A 23,881-nucleotide genomic window follows, 5' to 3' on the forward strand; every position below is an offset into this window, starting at 1 on the left:
CAAAAAGGCAATGAGGAGAGGAATGCCTTAAAAAGCCAAATTTGCCAGATGGAAAAAGAATCTCAAAAGCTCACTGAGGAGAATCATTCCTTCAGATTTAGAATGGAGCAAAGGGAAGCTAGTGACTTTATGAGAAATCAAGATGCTGTTAAACAGATCCAAACAAATGAAAGAATAGAAGGCAAAGTGAAATATCTCATGGGAAAAACCACTGACCTGGAAAATAGGTCCAGGAGAGATAATTTAAAAATTATTGGACTACCTGAAAGCCATGATCAAAGTAAGAACCTAGAAATCATCCTCCAAGAAATTCTCAAGGAAAACGGCCCTGATGTTTTAGAACCAGAAGGCAAAAGAGAGGTTGAAAGAATCCACTGATCACCTCCTGAAAAAGATCCCAAAAAGAAAACTCCTAGGAATATTATAGCCAGGTTCCAAAATTCCCAGATCAAGAAGAGAATATTACGAGCAGCCAGGAAGAAACAATTTGAATATTGTGGAAACACAATCAGGATAACTCAGGATCTGGCAGCTTCTACACTAAGGGATCGAACAGCCTGGAATATGATATTCTGGAGGTCAAAGGAGCTGGGATTAAAACCAAGAATCACCTACCCAGCAAAACTGAGTATCATGTTTCAGGAGAAAATATGGTCATTCAGTGGTATAGAGGACTTTCAAATATTCTTGAAGAAAAAAACAGAGTTGAATAGAAAATTTGACATTCAGATACAAGAAGCAAGAGAAGCATGAGAAGGTAAACAGGGAAAAGAAATCATAAGGAACTTATCAAAGTTGAACTATTTACATTCCTACATGGAAAAACAATCATTGTAACTGATAAAACTTTTCTCAATATGAAAATAGTTGAAGGGAATAGAAATATATATATAGTCTTTATCAGAGGGTAGATAGGCGTATGATTACATATGTGAATGTATATACATGTGTACAGGTATACATAGATAGAGGGCACAGGACCAAGTTAATAGGAAGGGATGATACTTAAAAGGTGAAATTAAGAGGTGAGAGAGGAATATAATGAGAGGAGATGGGGAGAAACAGAATGGGGCAAACTATGTCATATAGAAGAGGCAAGGGAAAATGTTTACAATGGAGGGGAAGAACAGGAAGGCAAAAGGGAATAGGTCAACCTTATACTCATTGAATTTGGCTCAGGGAGGGAATGACATACACACTAAATAGGGTATCTCACCTACAGGAGAGCAGGGGGGAAGGGGATGAGAGGGGAGATGATGGAAGGGAGGGCAGGCTGGGGGGGAGAGAAGTTAGAAGCACATACTTTTGAAAAGGGACAGTACCAAAGTAGAGAACAGATCAAGTGGGAGATGGGATAGGAGGGAGGGAAATATAATCAGTCTTCTACAATATATCTACTATGGTAATGTTTTGCATTAGCTACACATGTACAACCTATGTGGAATTGCTTATCTTCCCAGTAAGAGTGGGTGACAAGGGAGGAAGGGAATGAATCTGGAATTCAAAGTTTTAAAACCAAATATTAAATATATATGTATACATACTATTATTAATACTATTTTACATGTAATTGGGAAATAAGAGGAGGGGATATCCTGGGGGATTGCTATTTTGGGGAGGTGGGTAGGGGAAAAACGGGGAGAAAATTTGTAACCCAAAATCTGATGGATATGAATGAAGTAAACCAGAAGTGAATAAAGCATTTGGAAAATAAAAAAGAAAAGAAATGGCTTCTGGGATTGCTACCGCAGAGGCAAACAGTGTGAATGGAGATTTGTTGCAAAGCATTGTGTTAAATACTTATTCTATGGTTCCTGGAATGAGCTCTTGACTTTCTGGGGCAGTAGCTTTGCTCTTTCAACCTAGTAGTCCCCTGAGTCTGTCCAAAGAGGAGGCAGCTCTGTGTCCTAGGGTGGTAGAGGAAGTCTTCTAAGTCTCAAAATAGCCAAGAACCCTCTACAAGATCATTGATAATCAATTCATCCCCTGGGAATAGTCTTTGAAAGGTACATTTGCCTAAAATCAATGTTTTAATGTGCTATTGATTTTTGTTTTTTGGGTTTTTGTCTTTCAGAAGAATGCCCACATCCACCTCAAATTGACTTTGCCTCCTTTGAAACGCAAATGTATATGAAGGGTACAATCGTAGACTGTTCCTGTAAACCTGGTTATGATAGGAAGGAAGGCACTCCCTTATTTATTGTGTGTGAAGACACACAAGGGCATCTTTCCTGGAATGATAAGTGTCAGTGTAAGGGTAAATGTAAGTGTTTCTTTTTGTAATTCAACAAGGAAGGAAAATTGTGGTTTGCATATGGGAACTTCATAATTCTATAAGGATTGTCCAGGTGATCCATAGACTTCTCTCCTTCTCTTAAAGAATTTCTTCTGATAAAATGATACTTGGGTTTTTGCTTCTGAAAATAACAAATAACTTATTGGCAGCTCTCCAAAGACAAAATAATTCTTCCTATTTTTATTTTGGTCTACAAATTTGGAAATTTCCTCCACCAATGCAGATCAGTAACTCCTTCCTCAGTGATACAGTCTTAGAGATCTTGCCTGGGGCACTGAAAGGCTAAGTGATTTGCTCCTGGTTACCCAGCTAGTATGTGAAATCAGAGACAGAACTTGAACTCGGGTCTTTCTGACTCCAGTCACTCCTGTAAAGATCATAGCATCATAAATCTAAAGTTGGAAGCAAGCTTAAGGGTCATCTTTTATAGATGAGACCCAGGGAAGCTACAACATCAAAAGTCACATAGAAACATCATCAGTAGAATTCATTATATCATGTTGCCTCTGCCTCTCAAATGAAACAAATATCACAATGATTTCTCCCTCCTTAGTCTCCAGTGCTGCTTCCTTCAGCCTTCTCCAGCTTCAAGTTCAAGGTGACTGCCACCATCATTTTCAGCCACCACAAGTGTATAGAGGACCAGACCCAGAGTCAGGAAGATCTGGCTCCAAGTCCTACTTCTGACACATACTAGCTATGTGACCATTTTGCAAATTAGTTGTTGATCTGTATGGAGGAGGATATCTTTAGGAACTCACCAGACCAATGAAATGACATATGTGGATAGGGGAAAAAAGAAAGAGAGAATGTTCTAGTATCCCTCTCTCTTCAAACAAAGCATAGAAATATCTCCCTCATTTAGCATTGGAAAACCAAGATAAAACAAAGTTACGCAATTGGAAGTGTTCAAAGAAAAAGTTTCTATTGCTTCTAATTTCTAATACCAACTATTAAGAAATTTAGGCACAGGTGTTTTAGGGCCTGCAGAGCTTCTGGGATCTGGAAGGAATCTCAATCCTGATCAGAGTTCAGAGGAAGTCTCCTATCCATTCTGTCGGGTGATTTATTTATATGTGGCCACAACAGCCAGTGACCCAGAAGGAGCACAAAGGGCATCTAAAAAAATCAGACGTTTTAAACTGTGAGAACTTGATTCTTTTTCCTGTTTCTCCTAGAGGGAATTCATCCCTGACACCTGCAATCATCAAAATTCAAATGACAGTAATTATAAGTAATTGTTTAAGCTGCTACAAGTGTCACAAGACTAGCTGTTGGTGCATTTGACCAGTTTGCTGATCACTTAACAGTTATTAGTTAAAAGTACTGTGTGATAACTATGGCAATGCAATGTTTTCACAGGTTTGTATGAATTTCTATATAATTTTCAAGTTTTGCATTTGTTTTTGTTTCTGTTCGAATGAACACTTAGCCCCTCAGAGCCAGGAAGAACAAAGTGTTACAAGTGCTCCTATTAATCCTGGAGAACAGACAGACAGAACCCAAACAACTACAGACAACAAACTTCAAAACTATAGCCTCACAAGTAAGAAATGGAACAGGTAACAATAGAATTCTCTGACTGACTCCTCCAGCCCTGGATACCTTCCTTCTTATAAGTACATAACATATTTTCCTTGAAGACTTTGAAGGATTAGAATATCATATTACCTGTTTGCCTCCTCATATCACTTGTAGAAAGAATTGATTTAATGACTTTCGCAGGAAAAGTCTACCACTGTCTCAAACAAATTTACACTGTGGCAATCTGGACTCAGTCTTCTTCTCCTAGAGTTAATATAGACTTTATCAGTTTGGGATGGTGAACTAATAAAATTGCAAGTTAGATTTCCACTGTTTTTCTTTCAAGCACCAAGCATCAAACTATGAGCAAGAAAGAGTTTAGTTAGATGAAAGCAATAATTTCTTACGTGTCAGGGTGATTAAACACTGACAAGATATCACAGGAGATGGTGGAAATTCCAGTTCTGAAGATGCTTTAAAATTGGAAAGGAAATTATCTTTCTTGCACATCTCCCTTATTGACCTGCTTGGAGGCAAGATGCAAATTTGAATAACTTACAATTTTATAGAATATTAGGGTTATCAATATACTTTATTTGCAACAATCTTGTAAAGTAAGTAGTTTCACTGATGAGCAAACTGAAGCTCACAGCTGTCAGTTGTCCAAATTCACAAAATTAGTAATTTCTTTTCTTTTTTTTTTTTTTTGCTTTTTTAGAGGGCAGTTGGGGTTGTGACTTGCCCAAAGTCACATGGCTAGTAAGTGTGTTAAGTGTCTGAGGCCGGATTTGAACTCAGGTCCTCCTGACTTCAGGGCCAGTGCTCTATTCACTGCGCCACCTAGCCGCCCCAAAATTAGTAATTTCTATGATTCTATAAGCAATGTTCCTGTCTACATGACCAACCCTTGTTATGCCTTCCCAATTCCCCACAGCTCTGTGATTCTGTCTTAGCAATCCTATCACCATTAGGCTTTGTCTATCGTCCTACCTGTCCTCCCCATAACTACCTTAACATGGATCAAAGAAACAAAAAGCATAAAATAATTGAAAGTGATTAATTTTTTTCGGTGAATGGTTTCATCATCCAAAAAAATCTCCAGTAAAGAAACTCTTTATACCAACTTACAGATTCAGAGAATTGCTTGGTGCACTGAGAGTTTAAAAGCCATGAGTCCCCAGACAGAATGTTTCAGAGGATGAACTCGCACCCAGATCTTTCAGGCTCCAAGCTCACTTCTCAATGCAATGACTACTGACAGTCTTTTTGGTCCTTTTTCTGTAAACATAGGGTCTTTGAAATTTTTTTTTATATTTTATAACTATTTCAATTTAATTGGTTTCCTTTGAAATCCGAAGTGTTTTATCATGAATTTAAAAGCTTTATTCTGAGAAGAGGTCCACAGGTTTCACCAAACTGCCAAAAGGGATGTATGATACAAAAAAGTTTAAGAACCTCTGCTTTAGACAGAACTTTACTCAAACCATCTTTGAAAGTTGGATTCTGTGTCCTTCTTCATATAGGGATGCCCTTTCTCTTATACATAAGAGGCAGAATCTGTGTGTGTGTGTGTGTGTGTGTGTGTGCGCGCATGTAGAAGCAGAAAGAAGAAAAAGGAGGAGAAAGAGAAGTGGAGAGGAAGAGGGAAAAAGAGGAGAGGAAGAAGAGAGGAAGAGGAGAGAAAGGAGAGGAAAAGGAGAAAAAGAATAGAGGAAGAGTAGAAAGATGAAAGGAGAAAAAGAGGAGAGATAAAGTGGGGTGGGGAGTTTGATCTTGGAATTAAGAGGTTTAGTTTCATACTGTCCCTTTGTCACAAATTAGCTGAGTCCCAGGCACTTACTAAGACTCCAAATTTATATATGTTACCTCAGATTGATGAGAAATTCCACATATATGTGAAGTCAGAGGTTGGTGTGTGTGTGTGTGTGTTACAGGGTTAGGAGGATGACCCTTCATATGTAATAGGATGACCTGGATCATCAATTTCATAGTTCACCCCACAGCCTGCCAATAGACTGATTCTCATATTTAATGTTATCCTAACCTCAAGTATAATCCAGGGGTATGTTTGGATATTTTCTCATTAATAAAATGTCATCATATCACTCTGTCAACTAAGGCTAAGAATTCCCACTCCAGTTTATCATGTGTCATTTATTTAATAAACTGGAGAAACCTCCTTTTACAAGAATAATTATTCATATCTTTCTATATATTAAATCTTTTAATCTCCTAGGCTTGAATATAAAACTTCTGAATAAATAACTTATTAACAAAGCAAACAATTTTAAGATCAATACAAAGATGATTTACAATATTTTAGCCGTGAGAAAGAGCACAATCAGATTCACCTGAAACCCTTCCTATAAATGAAGATGTCTTCACTTCTGACAACATGGTGATACACCATGGGTTACTTGGGTTAACAAATAAATCAGACCTCTAGTTAAACAGAATATTGAGTAGAAAAAGTCTTGGACTAATAATACTTATATAGCACTTTGCAAGCATCCTCTTACTCTTCTTTCAAAAAAACAAAAGAAAGATCCCTTTCATCAAAGATATTTTCCTCTTCTATCTTCTCCAACTTATCTCTAGCCACAACAGGAAAATAATTTCCTCAACTTCTCTCAAGTCATAACTCTTAAATGTGTCTTTATAGATTCCTTTATAAATTTCTCCTTAAAATGTTTCCTCAAAAAACAGCAGTTGAGATAGTTTGCCCAAGAAAGAAGTTTTTCCCCACTCTCTTTCTCTGTTTACTCCAAAGCTTTTCCCAAATTATTTCCTCATAGATCCTCACAGATCTAAGTTAAAACTAACATGCATCCTGACTCTAAAGGGACTGACACATCATAGAATGAGAATAACAACTTTTTTCTGGTCTTAAAAAGACAGTAAGTTTCTATTGCTTCTTTAGGAGAAGTTTTTGAAATAGGAATCACATGTAGATAAATATATATATAAATATATATATAATATATATATATATAAAGTTATAGGTAAAATTTATTTAAATATGCATAATATATTTCATTTGAGCCTCATGAGTTGGTCCAAAACAGATTATTAGCCTTGTTTGATAAACAGAGACAATCTAGTTAAGTACATGGTGCTTCAGTGGTGTCCATTTGTAACCCAGTGAGTTTGTTCTGAGGGACCCCCTCCAGGAGATCATCACAGTGAGGAAATATATTTATGCATCTTATCACTATATTGTAGTCTGCACCAACTACTCTTTTCTCCCCTCCTTTCTGAAATATTTTTGGAATGAGTTTTATTTCAGTAAATTTCTGCCTATTAGAATCTGTAGAATCCTAAAAACTTCAATACTCCACTCAAATTCCACCTTCTACAGGACGTCTTTTCTTGTCCCCACAGTTGGTAGTACCTTTCCCGCTGTATTACCAAGGCAATATTCACAGCACCGATGGTGAGTATGAATATGCCAGTGTAGTTCTGGGTAGCAAAATAGAACAGACTCTCCATATATACGACAGAAGCAAAACATTTATTCAGACACCAGAAAGCCAAATACCCACACCAGAAAACCAAATTCATCATAGCAACAAAGAAATCTATATACAATAACACTGCAGAGAGCAATACTATCCCAAAGTCTTCCCACAAACACTCACAAGCCTAGCTGTTTCCTTGCCTGAGTCTTCTCCCTCTCACCATATTAATTGCTCTGACTCCCAGTTTCCTCCTACCTCTGCTCCACCGTTCAGCAAACTCCTCCCACCACAAACTCCATGCAATTATATTCAGCCTATTGGGGGCAAGGAAGATCTTCAAATTCCCTTAGGCCTACTAAGGGGCAGGGAAGATCTTCAAATTCTCATTAACATTATATCCACTAAAATTATTTTCTATCTACTCTGTTTGTATGTTGAATGTATATATTTACTTACTAGCTGTCTACCCCATTAGAAGGTAAATTCCTTAAGAGCAAGGTTTGTTTTTTGCCTTTCTTTGTATATTCAGTGTTTCCCATACTGCCTGATAGAACAGAAAGTTTAAATAATTTGCCTAATTTCACAAAAAGTGGTTGTAGTAGGTATCAGCAAGACTGGAACTTGATCAGTAAATGTAATGTATATGAAACACTTTGTGAAGCAGCTGGTAGCTTAGTGGATGGAGCTCAGGAAAATTTGAGTTCAAACCCAGTCTCAGACACTTAGCAGTTGTGTGACTAGGCAAGTCACTTAACCTCTGTTTGGCTAAGTTTCCTGAACTGCAAAATGGGGATAATAATAGCACCTACCTCTTGGCATTGTTTTGAGGGTCAATGAGATAGTATTTGTTAAAAGTGCTTAGCACATTGATGTGCTACATCAGTGCTTATTTTCTTCCTTTCTCTATTTTGCAAACCTTAAAGTGTCATTACTTGAAGGCTTTTTCCACTCATAATTCCATTTAACTATAGGTCTAATTTATTTATCATTTCACTTACAAAAAAAGGTTAAAAGGATCTAGGTTAGTTATTACAATGTGATTTCTACAACCTTTCAACTCAATTGAGATATTTATTAAATGTCTGCTACCAGGCGACTAGGTGGCATAGTGAAAAGAGGACCGGCAATGGAGTCAGGAGAACCTGAATTCAAATCCAGCCTCAGACACTTAACACAAAAAAACTAGCTGTGTGACCTTGGGCAAGTCACTTAACCCCAATTGCCTACCCTCTCCCCTCCAAAAAGCAAAAAAAAAAAATGTCTACTACATATAAGGCACTGTATGGGTGCTGTGTTGCAAAGATAATAAGCAGTAGTCTAAACCTCAAGTTTATAGCCTAGTAATCTATGGAGAGTTTTGGAGGGTGGGGGGTTGAGAAAGAGCACATACAACATGCACAAAAATTAGGCTTCAAAAACATAACGTGTTAGAGCCACTACAGCTTAGCACTGGAATAAAATCTCGAAAATTCATTTAGTTTGGTGTTTTGCATCAACACATACTGACCATATCATACACATAAATAGTTCTGAAGTTCCTGCAGTAGCACTAAGACAAATTAATGTCCTTCCTATGAGAAAAAAATAATAAATAGTAGACTTTGTGAAGACAGGAATGAATTCATCTTCTAGGGAGAGTCAGTTACTTGTATTATTAACACTATCTTCTGCTCAGATTTTTTTTTTCTCTTTTTAAGGTCACTGCCAGGAACCAGTACTTTGGAGCCACGCTAGTGAAACAAAGAGTTATCAGTTTGTGGTGGGACAGAAGCTTCAATACCAGTGTCTCAAAACAGCTAAATATGAGGGTACTGCTGACAGTACCTGCCTAAAGATCAGTGGAAAACCAACATGGACTAAACCCCATCTGAAATGCACCAATGTCAGTTAGTATAGTCCTTTTTCACTTACCTTTGTGATCCTTACCCTCTCCCTCACCCTCCACATCTCCTCCCCCCACCCCCTACTCCTAGGCTTCTCTTATAGCCAGTAACATGACTTTAGCTTTACAGTCAAAACATTGCAAAGTGTGTTAACCCAATATCCAGCACAGAGTCCCATTTTGAGGTTCAATTTAAATGCTAAATAGCTTTGATCGGTCAGATGACCTCTTAAGTACCTGATTAGTGATTCTGAATAGCTTTACCATGCAATTTGAACCAGAACAAGGATGATATGGAGGTGGCAATTCATTAAAGTCACTTCCAGATACCCAAGACACAGCATGTCATGCCTTCTCGTTGGACTTCTAAAGTCTCCTGGAACACAATAGCCATGTTTCCTTCTTTCTCTCTACCCAAATTCAGATTCTGGTGACTATTATCTAATGACTCTTAGGACATTCATTCTCTGTCTCTCTGCCTCTCTCTCTTTTTTTTCCTCTCTCTCCCCGCCCCAATCCCTGCCTTCATACTAGGGGACTTACTGCTGATATTCCCTCAAATACTCTAATTTCTCAACTCCTCCATCCCACTCAGCTACATAAAGAGATGTTCACATCTTTATAGTATTCCACTTTCATATTCAAAAACTCTGAAATTCTATTATCTGTGCATAATCTTTTATCATTATATCTATCCCTACGCTTTAAAACTCTTAACACTATTCTAACCTTACATTGACCTCCAAACTCTCTACCCTCCAGTGCTTTCCCAAGCTATTGCCCCTACTCTGGGTCTACTCTCTTCCCTGCCGAATCTCAACTTGGTGGTGAGCTAGTTCCACTCCACGCTGTCCTCTGCTCTTGAATCCCATGTTCCCTTGTCCATCCTCACTCATGCCTTTCCAAGACTCAATCTTAGAGTATTCTCACCATCCAACCTTAGATCCCACTCATGTGCTACCAAACTGAGCTGGAAGAATCTCAAAAAATTGTGCTAATTAGGCTCACTATATATTTATGTTCTTTAATCTCAACTGCCCTGACTAGTAATAAGGGAAACCTTCTACTCCTCTCTTGTTGATTCTCTACACCACTCAACCCAGAAACTGTCACAGATCTTCTCTCTTTAAGCCTCCCATATTATCCCCTTCTCCCACCCTCTTAACTAAAGAGTTTTAGTTCAGACCAAAAAAAAGGCTTCTTTTTCTCCCCTTCTTATCTCATCACTTCATTACTTACATCATGCCCCCCAACTATCTTTTCCTTCACCCTCAGCTTCTGATGATGAGATGGCCCTTCTTACCATATGCCCCCTTGATTCCATCATTTCTCATTATTTCCAGCAGACTGCCCCACTATCATCCTATCATTATCACTGTCTCCATCTCTCTCTCTCTCTCTCTCTCTCTCTCTCTCTCTCTCTCTCTCTCTCTCTCTCTCTCTCTCTCTCTCTCTCTCTCCCCCCATCAGATTCATTCCCTTTTTCATACAAATACTCTACCAACCCTAAAAAAAGTCTCTTCCTACGATATTCACTGACTATTATCTTTTCTCCCCTCTCCTGAGCTACATTTTTAGAAAATTGGTACATTAGGTGCCTCTACTTCCTCTCTTCTTGCTCTCCTAAACCTCTACAATTTCATCATTCTAACTTCATCATTCAACTGAAAATTCTCTCTTCAATATTACCAAAGATGTTTTAACTGCCAAATCTGCTAACCTTTTCTCAGTCCTCAATTCTTCCTGACGTCTCTGAAATATTTGATGCAATTGACCATCTTCTTTCCCTGTATATTTTTCACTAGGTTTTTGTAAAACTGTTCTTTCTTGATTTTCTTCCTACATTTTTGACTGTTCATTAAAGTTTACTTTATTGGATCTTCACCAGTTTAACACTCACTAACTATGGACATCCTCCAAGGTTCTGTGTTTGGACTACTTCTCTTTCATCTCTATAATGTCTCCTTTAGTGACTTTAACAGCCCTCATAAATTCAATTATCAGCTCTAATGACATGACTCCTGTATCTATATCCAGTTCTTTGTCTTCTCCTAAGCTCTAGTTCTGCATCATTATTTGGCTATTGAATATTTTGAACTTATCAAACCATATCAAACTAAACATATCCCAAACAGAATTGATCATTCCCCCCTTCCCAAACTCACCCCTCTTCCAAACTTCCCTCTCATTGAGAAGAATATCACCATCCTTACAGCTACCCATGTAAGTAACCTCAGTATCATTTTCAAATCCATACTCTCACTCACCTCACATAAAAAAAATTTGTTGAGAAATTTTGTCTTCCAATTTCACTTGTATACATTCTCTTTTACATATTAACACATAGTTCAAGTCTTCATCACTTTTTTCCTGGAATATTGCAATAACCTCCTCTCTTTATCTCAATACCCACCCCAAACCATCCTCAACACAAGTGCCAAAATGATTTTCCATGAAGAGAAAATACTGATTGTAATACTGGGAAACAGAAAGTGAAAAGTTATGTACTTAAGTAAATGCCTCTAGCAGATATATCGTGATACATCAGTAAACCCTAAAGATTGTCAGAGTTGATTACACAGCTTAAAGGAGCAACCAACCTGTCCATTTTCAAGAAACCCCAGTAGAGAGGGAAATGTAACAAGAATCAGTACCCTTGGCTTTGTTCTCATTTCATTTATGTAAAGCTTTAAGGGAATAAAAAGTAGTTACTCCTCATGAAGAGGTAAAGGACCCTTAGCCTCAATGAGGAGGAAGGAATTAGAGCCATTGTCCATCTTCTTACCTCTCTTTACCAAACCATCAAACTTATATTCCATTCAAGAACCACATTATTGTACTATTTAATATAATTAGAATAACAAGGACTTTCCCCCACCTGTCACAGTTTCTAGAAAATATACTCAACAATTCTTTTTCACAGCTTCCACTGAAACATCTGTACCATCCTCATTTACTACAGAACATAAGATAGCAGGTAGGTCAAATGATTTTATGTATAATACTTATATCTTAAGAACTGGTATGAAACATGTTAAAAAGCACCCTTCTAGGTACTGTGTAATGTTTGTCAAAGTTAAGGACAGATCATGACTCTAGCATAATTCATATTGAGACATAACTTTTTATGATAAGTTCTCAGACCCTAGTCAACCAGTTGCTGGAAAGCTAACTTGAAACAGCAAAATGTCCTTTCAGGCCAGGCAATATTTTAGTGTGATAGATGGGACAAGAGTAAATATAAATAAATGCAAGAGTGATGGTGAGGTGAGAATATGACTAGAGAACCAGAGAAATAACATTCTACAATAGTTAACCTTTGTTTTCTGGTCAAGAAAATCTGATCAATAAGACTACATCTGTAAAGAGTAGAACAATCCTGGGACCATGGGAATAATTCATGAAAGAATAACACTGAGTTTGGCAAACAATAACCAAAAAGAAGTTGATCATTCATTAGAATATTGAATGAGACTTGTTAGATCAAGATTTACCTGCAAATTAACTTCCCTATTTCTCTAGGGTGACCAGCATTCTTCCAGTCACCTCAAAGAGTCACCCTCAACTCTTTGTTCTTAGTCACACACACCCATCTAATCAGCTGCTAAGTCTTGTTGATTTTACTTTCTCAACATCTCTTCCATCCATTTCCTTCTGTCCACCCAATCTCCATGCTAAACCAAGCCCACATCATCTCATTTGAACTATTGTAAGAGCTTCCTGACTGATTTCCCTCAACACATTCTCTCTCATTTAACCTCCTCCACATGACAACCAAACTGATATTCTTAAATCCCAACAATTTTTTCCACAGCTTCTACTGAAACATCTGTACCATCCTCAATTACTACAGATAAGATAGCAGGTAGGTCAAATTATTTTATGTATAATACTTATATCTTTAAAACTGTTATTAAACATGTTTAAAAACACCCATTCTAGGGACTATGTAATGTTTGTCAAAGCTAAGGACAGATCCAGACTCTAGCATAGCTCATATTGATACAAAACTTTTTATGATCATGTTCTAACCATATATGTTCAAATCAAATTTTCACTTACCTGAAAATTAACTTCCCTATCTCTATATGGTGACCAGCATTCTTCCAGTCACCTCAGGTGGCAACCAGTGTTATCCTCAATTTTTCATTCTTCTTTTTTTGTATTTATTTATTTAGTATTTAATTTTTTCCTAGTTACATGTAAAAATAATTTTTACATTTGTTTTGAAAACTTCAAGTTCCAAACTCTCTCCCTTCCTCCCTCCTCCTTCCCCCCACCCCACACCCTCATTGAGAAGGCAAGCAATTTGATACAGTTTTTACATGTGCCGTCATGAAAAACCCATTCATAATAGTCATGTTGTAAAAGAAAACATAGACGAAAAAAACTCAAGAAAAATTTTTTAAAGTATGCTTCAATTTGTATTCAGACACCATCAGTTCTTTCTCTGGGGATGGATAGTATTTTTCATCCTGAGTCCTTCAGAGTTGTCATGTATCATTGTATTGCTGAGGACAGCTAAGTCATTCACAGCTGATCATTTCATAATGTTCCTGTTACTTTGTATCCGGTACATTTCACTTTGTATCAACCCATGCAAGTCTTTCTAGGTTTTTCTGAGAGCATCCTACACATCATTTCTTATAGTACAGTAGCATTCCATCACAATTACATACTACAATTTGTTCAGTCATTCCCCAGTAGAGGGGCATCCCCTCAATTTCTAATTTCTTGCCCCCAGAAAAGGGCTACTTTAAATATTTTTGTGCATACAGGTCCTTTTCTTTTTTGTTTTTTTATCTTTTTGGGGATACAGACCTAGCAGTGATATTGCTAGGTCAAAGGGTATGCATGGTTTTATAGCCCTTTGGGCATAGTTCCAAATTGCTCTATAGAATGGTTTAATCAATTCACAACTCTGACAACAGTACTTTAATGTCTCATTTTTCCCACATCCCCTCTACCATTTGTCATTTACCTTTTCTGTCCTATTATCTAATTTAATAGATATGAGGTAGAACCTCACAATTGTTTTAACTTGTATTTCTCCAATGAATAGTGAGCTAGAATATTTTTTTAATATGGCTATAGATAGCTTTAATTACTTCATCTGAAAACTGATGATATCTTTTGATCATTTATCAATTGGGGAATGGCTCTTATTTTTATAAATTTGACTCAGTTCTCTATATGTCAGAAAAATGAGGCTTTTATCAGAGAAACTTGATTCAAAATTTGTTTTTCACAATTACTATTGCTAACTTTATTTCCCTCCATCCTATTCTCCCACCTCCATTTATTCTCCTCTCTCTCTCCTTTCATTCTGTCCCTTCTCAAAAGTCTTTTGCTTCTGATTACCCCTTCCCCAAATCTGTCCTCCCTTCTATCACACCCTGCCCTTTTCCTATCCCCTTCCCCTCTACTTTTCTGTTGGTTGACAGATTTCTATTCCCCATTGCCTGTGTATCACATTTCCTCAGTTACATGCAAAAACAATTTCAACACCACCCCCATCTAATCAGTCGCCAAGTCTTGTTGATTTCAGTTACTCTATATTTCTTCCATCTATTTCCTTCACAAGCTCCATGCTAGACCAAGCCCACATCATCTCATTTGAACTACTGCCAGCACTCCTAATTAGTTTCCCTGAACAGTCTTTCTCATCTATCCTCCTCCATACAGCTACAAAACTGATATTCCTAAATTCCAACAATTTTTTTCCCACAGTTTCCACTGAAACATCTGTACCATCTTCATTTGCTACAGAACATAAGATAGCAGGTAGGTCAAATTATTTTATGTATAATACTTGTATCTTAAGAACAGTTATTAAACATGTTAAAAGCACCCATGCTAGGTGCTATGCAATGTTTGTCAAAGTTAAGGACTCCAGACTCTAGCATAGCTCATATTGAGACATGGAATTTTATGATGTTTTCTTTAATCCCAGGTTTGACCTAAAGCATAGGTCACTTACCAGAAGCTTCTGAGGTACCCTTTTGTCTCTAGAGTACAAACTCCTCTTTAAAGTCTTTAAAGTCCTTTACAACATGATTCCAACATATCCTTCCAGACCAACTACACATTATTCCCCCTCACATATTCTAACTTCCACTCAAACTGACCTACTTGCTGTTCCAGGTACTTTATTTATTTTATTTTATTGCCTTTTGGAGGGAAATTGGGGTTAAGTAACTTGCCCAAGGTTACACAGCTAGTATTTTTGTGTGGGTGTTAAGTGTCTGAGGCTGGAACTGAACTTGGGTCCTCCCAACTCCGGGGCCAGTGCTTTACTCACTGTGCCACCTAGCTACCCCTGTTCCATGTACTTTATATCTATCTCCCACTCGACCTCATGCCTGGCATGCTCAACCTCACCTCTACCTCTTGGTTTCCTTCAAGTCTCAGTTCAAGTGCCACCCCCATCAGGAGGACTTTCTTGATTCTTCAGATTGTTAGTGCCTCCCCATATCACTTTTCTTGTATTTTATATATGTCAGTCAGTACTTACTTCTCTAAAAATTTCTCCCTCCCCACCAAGTAAAATTTAAGTTCCTTGAGGACAGGATTTTAGTATTTGTATCCTCAGCATCCAACACGGTGCCAAGTTTCTAGGAGGTGTTTAATAAATGCTTGTTAATTGGAAATGAGATCAGAAACATAATTTTGCCAATATATTAATGAAATAACATGAGTGAAGTAGAAATAATTAACTCTTAGTTATTCATTGTTGTAAGGTAGTTTTTATAATGACGGTGTTCTATTAAATTTGACTAAATTTATAAAATGTGAACAAATTTCTAAAGTATAAAATAAATATATTAGTAAATATTATTCCATTCAACCAAATACTTAGGGTAACAAGTAATAGGACTAACAAAATAATAGAATGCCAAAAAAACATTTTGTGTAATGCATTAAATGTGACAGTTACACATCAAAGATGATAACACATACCTAGGGACAGCCAATAATTCTACGTTCATTTTACACCTACCTCTCTTTCCCCAACCTCTTCAAACTTTCCATTCCCCACCAGCATCTACCTCAAGACCCAAGATCTGCTCACTGTTCATCAGTCATTATAGCTGCGAGAAGATAGGGACTGACTTCACCCTGGGAATTAGTTTGATATTAGTAAAGGCGAAAAGTAAAACTAAAATCTCTGATCTGACCTTGGCTGGGTTCTATACTTGGCTTCACTCTATAGTCTAGACCCTACTCATCACCTCCCTTCCTATACTGGCATTACCCCCTGCCTTCTTTCCTGGCCAGACTTTGAGGGAAGTGACATGACATAGGCAACTTTCATGAATCTGGATGTGATTGGCTTAAGTAATGTCCAGCATTGGAGGAGGGAAATAAGTTCAAGATTAATAGGCCTGAGCTTAGCATACTCTCTATCTGGTGTGCTGGACCTCTGAACCTCCCTGAATTGTCTTCTCTCAACCTTCTCAAGAATAGTATAATAAGAATGACACACTGCATTTTCCATTAGAAAAAACCTTCTCCCCAACCCAGCCTTGTTAGTTTCTCAGAGGATCAGTAAAGAGAACCTGAATTTTTTGCTCTACTCAAAATTAGACAAAGAAGCAGCAATCAATCAATAAGCATTTCCTTCTTTAGGGAACTCTTGTCTAAAAGCCTAACTATAAAGGAGATTTGCTTAGTCTACCAGGCTCAAGCTGGCTACTACCTCCTATAAGCTAACAGATTTAATTTTGTATTGTATGTCCTTGGCAGTTGCTGCTTGTATTTTCCTGATGAGTTTTGTAATCTTCCTGGTCTGGATCACCTGGAAGAAAAAATGGTAAGTCAAGTACTAATGCAAACATTTTCCAGAACTGGAAAAAAACTCAAGAACAGATAACAGTAATGGACCTTGGCAATATATATCCCTGTCAATTACAAACATAGCACTTCGACCAATCAATAAAAAAACATTTATCAGTCCCCTACTATGTACCAATCACTTTGGTAAGTGCTAAGGATAACAACACAAAGATAAAACAGTTCTTATGAACAAAGAATTTATACTTTTCAAGGAATATACTTGTTTCCAGATAAGTATACAGAAGCTATGTGTACGATAAGTACATAAAAATGAGGGAGGATAAATGGTATTGACATTTGAGGGAGTTAATAAAGGCCTTGATGCATTTGAGCTGGTCTTGAAGTAAGATAGAGATTCCAAGAAGCAGAAATAGAGATGAAAGGTCATTCCAGACATGACAGACAGTTTTTGCAAAGCCACAGAGGAAGGAGATGGAACACCACAAACAGAAAGTAGCAAGACCAATTTGGCTAAAGTTAGAGCATGTGAGAAGGAGTAATGTCAGCATCCTACAAAGAGGGGAAGGGAGGGGTTCAGATGAAGAGCAGAGTTCTCAGGGAGAACAGTTAGCAAAACTTCATTGCTACTAACAACAGAAAGAGGAAAAAAGAAACCAGTGCGAAACAGTCTTGGTTAAAGGCATCTGTTGCCCTTTGACCAATGGTAGCATAACAGCGGCTTTGGCTTTGGAAATACAGTCATCCAATGGTATTCACACTCCAGTAGAAAACACAGAACCCCTCAATGTTCAAAATTATAAAGAGTTTTAGATAAAAAATGACTATGAGAGACTGTGGAAGACAAAATACAAGACTTCCTCATCCAAAGGTAGTAGGATCTGAACCAATGAAACAAGGATATTTTCTGAGTTGCCTAATAAGGAATAGAGAATAAGGTCAGCAATCCAGGAAATTTAACAGTTTAGCCACAAGCAAGAAGCTGGGGGAAGGGAGTGGTAAAACCCACTGTTGGGGTTCATTAGCCTTAGCATACAGGCATCCTGGTGGGCTCTATGGCCATGCTAGTCTAACTAGTTTTCACTGGCCCTAGTCCCAGCACCCTTCATCCAAATCAAAGGTTGCCAGTCCAGACCAGTGAAAATTGACACTGAAAAAATTAGATGCTACTGCTATTGCTTGAGTCAAGCACAAGGAGTTCAGAGTCAGTAGGTCTGCAGTTATGTACCTGGAAGAAAAACATAAAAATAAGAGAATCTCTGTGAAAAGCAGAAGCACCTTAATGGTGCTATCTAGGTCTGTCTTCCTCCACTGTGTAAGTAATAGCCAGGGTAAAAGATGAAGTGAGAATGAAATCAGTCTCCACTGATTCCCCTTCAGTGCTCAGCGTTACCTGTGAAAATAAATCAAGGAAGTGTGCAAGTCAGGACTGAGTTCTCTTAACCAGTCTACAACCTCCTGTCTAAGTCTAGTTAGACTTCCTTTCACACCAGCCTTTAAGAGAACTATCTGGAGGACAAGATTCACAACGTTGCCCATTTTTCTGGCCCACTGTCTCAAGTAGGACCCTTTTATCATTACTGGTTCATTTCTACCAAGGAACACCACTACATCTGTGACTATAGGCTCTGGTGTCATGGAAAAGTGCATCATAATCCACTTGCAAATATCTGATCAACCATCCCTCCTAAGAAATCTTGCCTAAAGATTCCCTTTCTACATGGTGATAAAGTTGGAAAGAAGTGTAACAAGTCCTTGACTTCTTCTTGGGTCAAGTAGAGGTCTTTTTGACAGATCCAGTCCTATAAGTGTGTTCACTTCCATGGGAGGTTTGAATAAGGATCCATTATGCTACTGAGGCAATTTGTCAGATATAAGCTTGATTAGTCATGTGAATGACCATTTGAATTCCTCAGGAAAGGGTTCCCTTGGTAGGCAGATGCATGTGATATGTAGTATCAATTTTTTAGTCAGGCTATTATGCAGGACCACGAGGATGTGCCCCCTCTCCTCCCATACTGGATTAAACTTGATTTTCCAATAAGTTTGTCATTCTTCAGTGGAAGTTGCACTTATCATTAGAAGCCAGAATGGTCTTTCTACAATTGTAGTAGTCACTTGGAATCCCCACATGGTGAGACCTGGGTGAAAGCTCATGAGGGAAATTCTCTTACCTTTTGCATGTGAGCATCCTAGTACTAAAATCATTTGGGTTTCAATATCAAGGAGACCCAGAAAATATCTATTTCTCCCATTTGGGCATCTGATAGTGACAAAAACATATGGTCTGTAGCCCCCACAACCCCAGGGAAGGAGATAGCCTGGGGACGACATCCCACCCTCATTCCTGTTTGCTTTCAAGGGTGTGAGGTCATAATAGAGAGAACATATCTGAGGTATGTCTTCTTCTCTTACTTTGAAGAGAGAGGAGAACCACAGGGCCATAGGCCAAAGATTCCAGTCTAGCAGAAAACAAACCTTCCATGCTATCTCTCCCTCCTCCCTCCTGTTCTTCCTTTTCCTTCTCCCTCCTCTTTCTTCTTTCCCCCCCCCCTCCTCCTCGTCCTCCTCCAAGGTACTCAGGGTTCCCTTGTGATCTATTCTAAAGGTGAGCTACTCTGGATCCTCCTTGTCCAAATCTTCTATCAGGGGTGGGGAATCTGTGACCTCGAGGCCACATGTGATATGTGAAGCCCTTTGACTGAATCCAAATTTCACAGAACAAATCCTCTTAATAAAAGGATTGATTTGTTCTGTAAAACTTTGACTCAGTCAAAGGCCACACCCAAGGATCTAGAAGGCTACACATGGCCTTGAGGCCACAGGTTCCTCACCCCTGTTAAGTTTATACTTAGCCAATTTAGCAAACTACTTAACCTTCTTCAGGTTCTCCCTATATTGAGATTGCCTGGGGGTGAGGGTAAGGGCTCTACATCTCTAGATTTCTGCCATAAGAAAGTATGTCCTATTGTGTGGGAGGAGAGGGCAATCTACGATTTAGCAACCGTCACCACAAGACCTTTTCTGACTTCCCATTCCCAGAGTCATCTCTCAAAGGAATCCCAGCCCTTACACCATCTGGTTTCTAGTCTATAAGCAAAACATTTTCCACCTTTATCCCCTCCTCTTCCCTGGGTCCTCTTAGTCCCCATTTTCTTTACCCCACTTCCCTTGCATAATTATCAGCAGCATCAGTCTGCTTGTCTAAACTGCAAAACAAAGGGGAAGTGAAGAAGGGAAATCTTGACTGCTTCCTGATTTCCCACTAACAGCAGTAGTTCTTCAAAGAGCCTTACCCTTTTCTCCTGAAAGGCTTCTTACCTGTTAACAAAATATTGCTACCTGTCTCACTTCCCTCCATCACTGAGAGAGGAGGATGTGGAAGAAAAGCTTTCCAGACTACCCACTATTCTGTAAATCTTGATAGCAGCAAAAAGGAGTCTGAGAGCACCCCTACTGTCACATGAGTCAGGCACAAAAACAATGCAAGTTCTCTCTGCATTCTCACCTCTTTTTGAAGCCAGTTAATTGGCAATTGCTGGACACACTAAGGTTGGTTTTGAGTTTGCCTCTACTGTTCCTTCCTCCTCCTGGATAAGAGCCTCTATCATTGTGATAGGTAGTTAAGGATAGAATCTTCTGCTCCTGTGAGGTTAATTTCTTATCCCAGGAAAATTAACTCTAATTACGTCATGAAAGCAGAAGAATAGGTGGAGGGAGGCAGTTAATTCCAGGTCATTGGATTTATTAACCTTGGCATAAATGCATTTTTGAGGAGTTGGGGGAGTAGAAGACTGAGGCTATACCAGTAAAACCAGTTATCACCAGCTCAGGCTGGTGCTAGACTACAAAGAGCTTTAAAGGACAAATAGTGGAGTTTATAGCTTAGGGACAATGGCGAGCTACAGTTGCTTCTTTAATAGTGAAATAACATATTCAGACCCGGGCTTTAGGCTTATGATTTTGGCAATAATGTGGAGAATGAATGGCAAAAGTGAGATTGAATACAGAGTGACCAATTAGGAAGATATTGCAATAGTCCAAGTGAAAGATGATGAAAGAAATTGAATGAGTGGAGAGGACGGGAAAGATGTGAGAAATGTTGAAGAGGTAGAATGAATAACATTTGACGACTAATTGGGAGAAAGGCTATTATCGTTTTAAGAGTGTTGGATTTGAAATGAGGAAACTGCAGGAGTTCACATCCTGAATCTGCCATTTACTATCTGTGTGGCCTTGGGGAAATTACTAAAGGGCTGCTGACAATGATGGCGATGTGAAATGTCTAGAAAAGTCTGGATCCTTTAAAAAAAAATACTCAGGGGTAGCCAGGTAGCACAGCGAGTAACAGCACTGGCTCCAGTGTTGGGATGACCCGGGGATCGAATCCCAGGCTCAGACACTTAGCACTCATCCAGAAACACCTGGCCATGTAACCTTGAGCAAGTTACTTAACCCCAATTGCTTAGGGGCGGCCAGGTGGCTCAGTGAGTAAGAGCACTGGCTCCAGTGTCAGGATGACCTGGGGATCAAATCCAGGCTCAGATACTCAGCATCACACCCAGAAATAACTGGCCGTGTAACCTTGAGCAAGTTACTTAACCCCGGTTGTTTAAAAAAAAATACTCCCAGAAAAGACTTTAAAGAGCACCAAATGAAGAAATTACAATTTTTTTAAAAAGGAAACATTAGTAAACACATCCACTCATTCTAAGATAGGAAAATGACCAGAAGCCTGTGTGTGCTTTGCCTGTCAGAAACCTGAAGTCAGCATGAATGAATTCCCCTGAAGCCAGCACAGTCTCCATCCTAACCTGTCAAACATATCAGTGGTCAAAGCTAGCTCCCCAAAGATGAATATAATATAAGGAGACAGAGATAGGACAGAGCCTCCCTAGGCAGCTAACACTGGGATTCCCAAGGAAGCATGTACCCAGAGTGATTTCAAATTTCAGATATATTGTTTGGCTTGTGAGCTATTCAGCAAGGGAAAAGGCCAACTACAATTTGGTGACTGAGTACAAGAGACGACACAGAAGACAGGGCTTGGTAGCAGCTCCAGATCTAGCTCCTTATCCCAGGTTAGTGTTGTAGAAGAAGGTAGAGAGGGAAAACTAAGATGTAGCCACCCCATTTGATAGTGTAGAATAAGACAGAACCTGGCAAAACACAAAGTCATTATCGAGGAACTAAGACACAGATATAATAGGGAACTAACCAAAAAGACCCCAGTCCTAGCAATATGTAGAAGGTACCCAGTACCCACCTGGATGTTTGATGGGCATACTTCTAGAAGTTTGTAATGACATAAAATTCCTGAAGCAGGTTCACCAAACTTCCAGTGGGTCTCTTGCATGTGTTGCCAGGATTAGAACCCTATTAGTTAGTCTCCTGTTACTTTAGAAAGAAGGAGTAGGGAATATTGTATTCAAAAGTATAACCAATTCCAGCTGTGAAGTACAGATTATAAAATGGGATTAAAAGGAGAAATAGAAAGAGAACCAGAGATTGAGATATGGGCTAAGAGGAAAGGAAGGTCAGAAGAATGGGAGCAGTTATACATTATGAAGTGGAAGAGGATAGTTTAGAAGAATCCAACAATATATATATTATTCACAAGAAAAACACAAAACTTAAAAATTTGCAAAGAAATAAAATTAAGGCTGGAGAATAATTTATTATACCTCAGTTGAATCCAATGAAGTAGGAATTGCAATGATTTCAAACAAGGAAATAGTGAAAATAAAGATCATTCAAAGAGACAAACAAGGAAATTACATTATGCTTAAAGCCATCATATTTTATTAAATAAATATTTAGTAAATGTCTATATATCTTACATATTTATGAATATTCATTTATGTATGTTTATATATGTCCAGTCATTCTGGAAATATATATATACTATACTTAATGGTACAGTATCTAAGCACTTAAAGGAAAAACTAGTCAAGCTACAAGTAGAAATAGACAATAAAACTATAACACATTGATAGTGATATCAACATTCCCCTTATAGATCTATATAAATGTAAGAAAGATAAACAAAAAAGATGTTAAGAACCTGAATAGTTTCCTTATCTTCTATTTAATTTAGTTAACAAACTTTTCTTTATTTTCTCTTCCATCCCTTCCACCACTGCCACCAACACTGGGGGGGGGGGGGGGAAGAGGGGGCAGAAGAGAAGGAAAAACCAAACCCTTGTAACAAATATTCAGAGTTGTGGTGACATCATAAACAAATCAGAGGAGCAAAGAAAAGATTCTTTCAAGTGTATGGCTAGGGGAAGAGTTTATGGCCAAAATAAGAGATTAGAAAATTACAGAAGATAAAATGGACAATCTTGATTACATAAAATTTTTAAGGTTTTGAACAACCAAAACCAATACAGTAAAAATTAGAAGGTAAACCCATAACTAGGGAAAAATCTTTGCAGCAAATTTCTCTAATAAAGGTCTCATATCCAAAATATGAGAATTTATAAGAATAAGAGAGATTATCCAATAGGTCAAAGGATGTGAATTGGTAGTATTCAAAGGAAGAAATCCCACTTATCAAGAAACAAATAAAAAAGGGCTCCAAACCACTAATAATTAGAGAAATGCAAATTAAAGCAACTCTGAGATTCATTCTTACACGTATTAGGTTGACAAGGACAATTAAAAAAAATCACAATTGTTGGAATTGTGGTGTGGATACATGCATGGTAGTATACTGTTGATGGGTCTGTGAATTGGTCTAGTCATTCTGGAAAGCAATTTGAAGATGTGTATCTCCTTTGACCCAGCAATACTACCACTAGATCTATGACCCAAAGGGATCAAAGAAAGAGAAAATTATGCATATGTATAAAATATTTGTAGTAGTACTCTTTATGTAGTAGTAAAGAACTGGGAACTAAAAGGGGGCCCATCTATTGAAAATGG

The 23,881-nt window shown here is 38.1% G+C and overlaps 1 protein-coding gene across 2 annotated transcripts in view; it reads left to right on the plus strand.

Moving 5' to 3' along the window:
* Positions 1-23,881, plus strand: part of IL2RA (interleukin 2 receptor subunit alpha) — a 60,873-nt gene that overhangs the window by 34,167 nt on the left and 2,825 nt on the right. For both annotated transcript variants that reach the window (XM_069094263.1, XM_069094264.1), the window contains 7 exons: positions 2,075-2,263; positions 3,729-3,842; positions 8,976-9,164; positions 12,084-12,137; positions 12,975-13,025; positions 14,891-14,944; positions 16,907-16,973. In XM_069094263.1, the coding sequence (XP_068950364.1) occupies positions 2,075-2,263; positions 3,729-3,842; positions 8,976-9,164; positions 12,084-12,137; positions 12,975-13,025; positions 14,891-14,944; positions 16,907-16,973 (718 nt within the window). The remainder of the gene's footprint in view (positions 1-2,074; positions 2,264-3,728; positions 3,843-8,975; positions 9,165-12,083; positions 12,138-12,974; positions 13,026-14,890; positions 14,945-16,906; positions 16,974-23,881) is intronic.

The sequence above is a fragment of the Petaurus breviceps genome, unplaced genomic scaffold (assembly GCF_028583685.1).
Source record: "Petaurus breviceps papuanus isolate PSGF00001 unplaced genomic scaffold, PetGlider_PUasm1.0 216, whole genome shotgun sequence".
Taxonomy (NCBI): domain Eukaryota; kingdom Metazoa; phylum Chordata; class Mammalia; order Diprotodontia; family Petauridae; genus Petaurus; species Petaurus breviceps.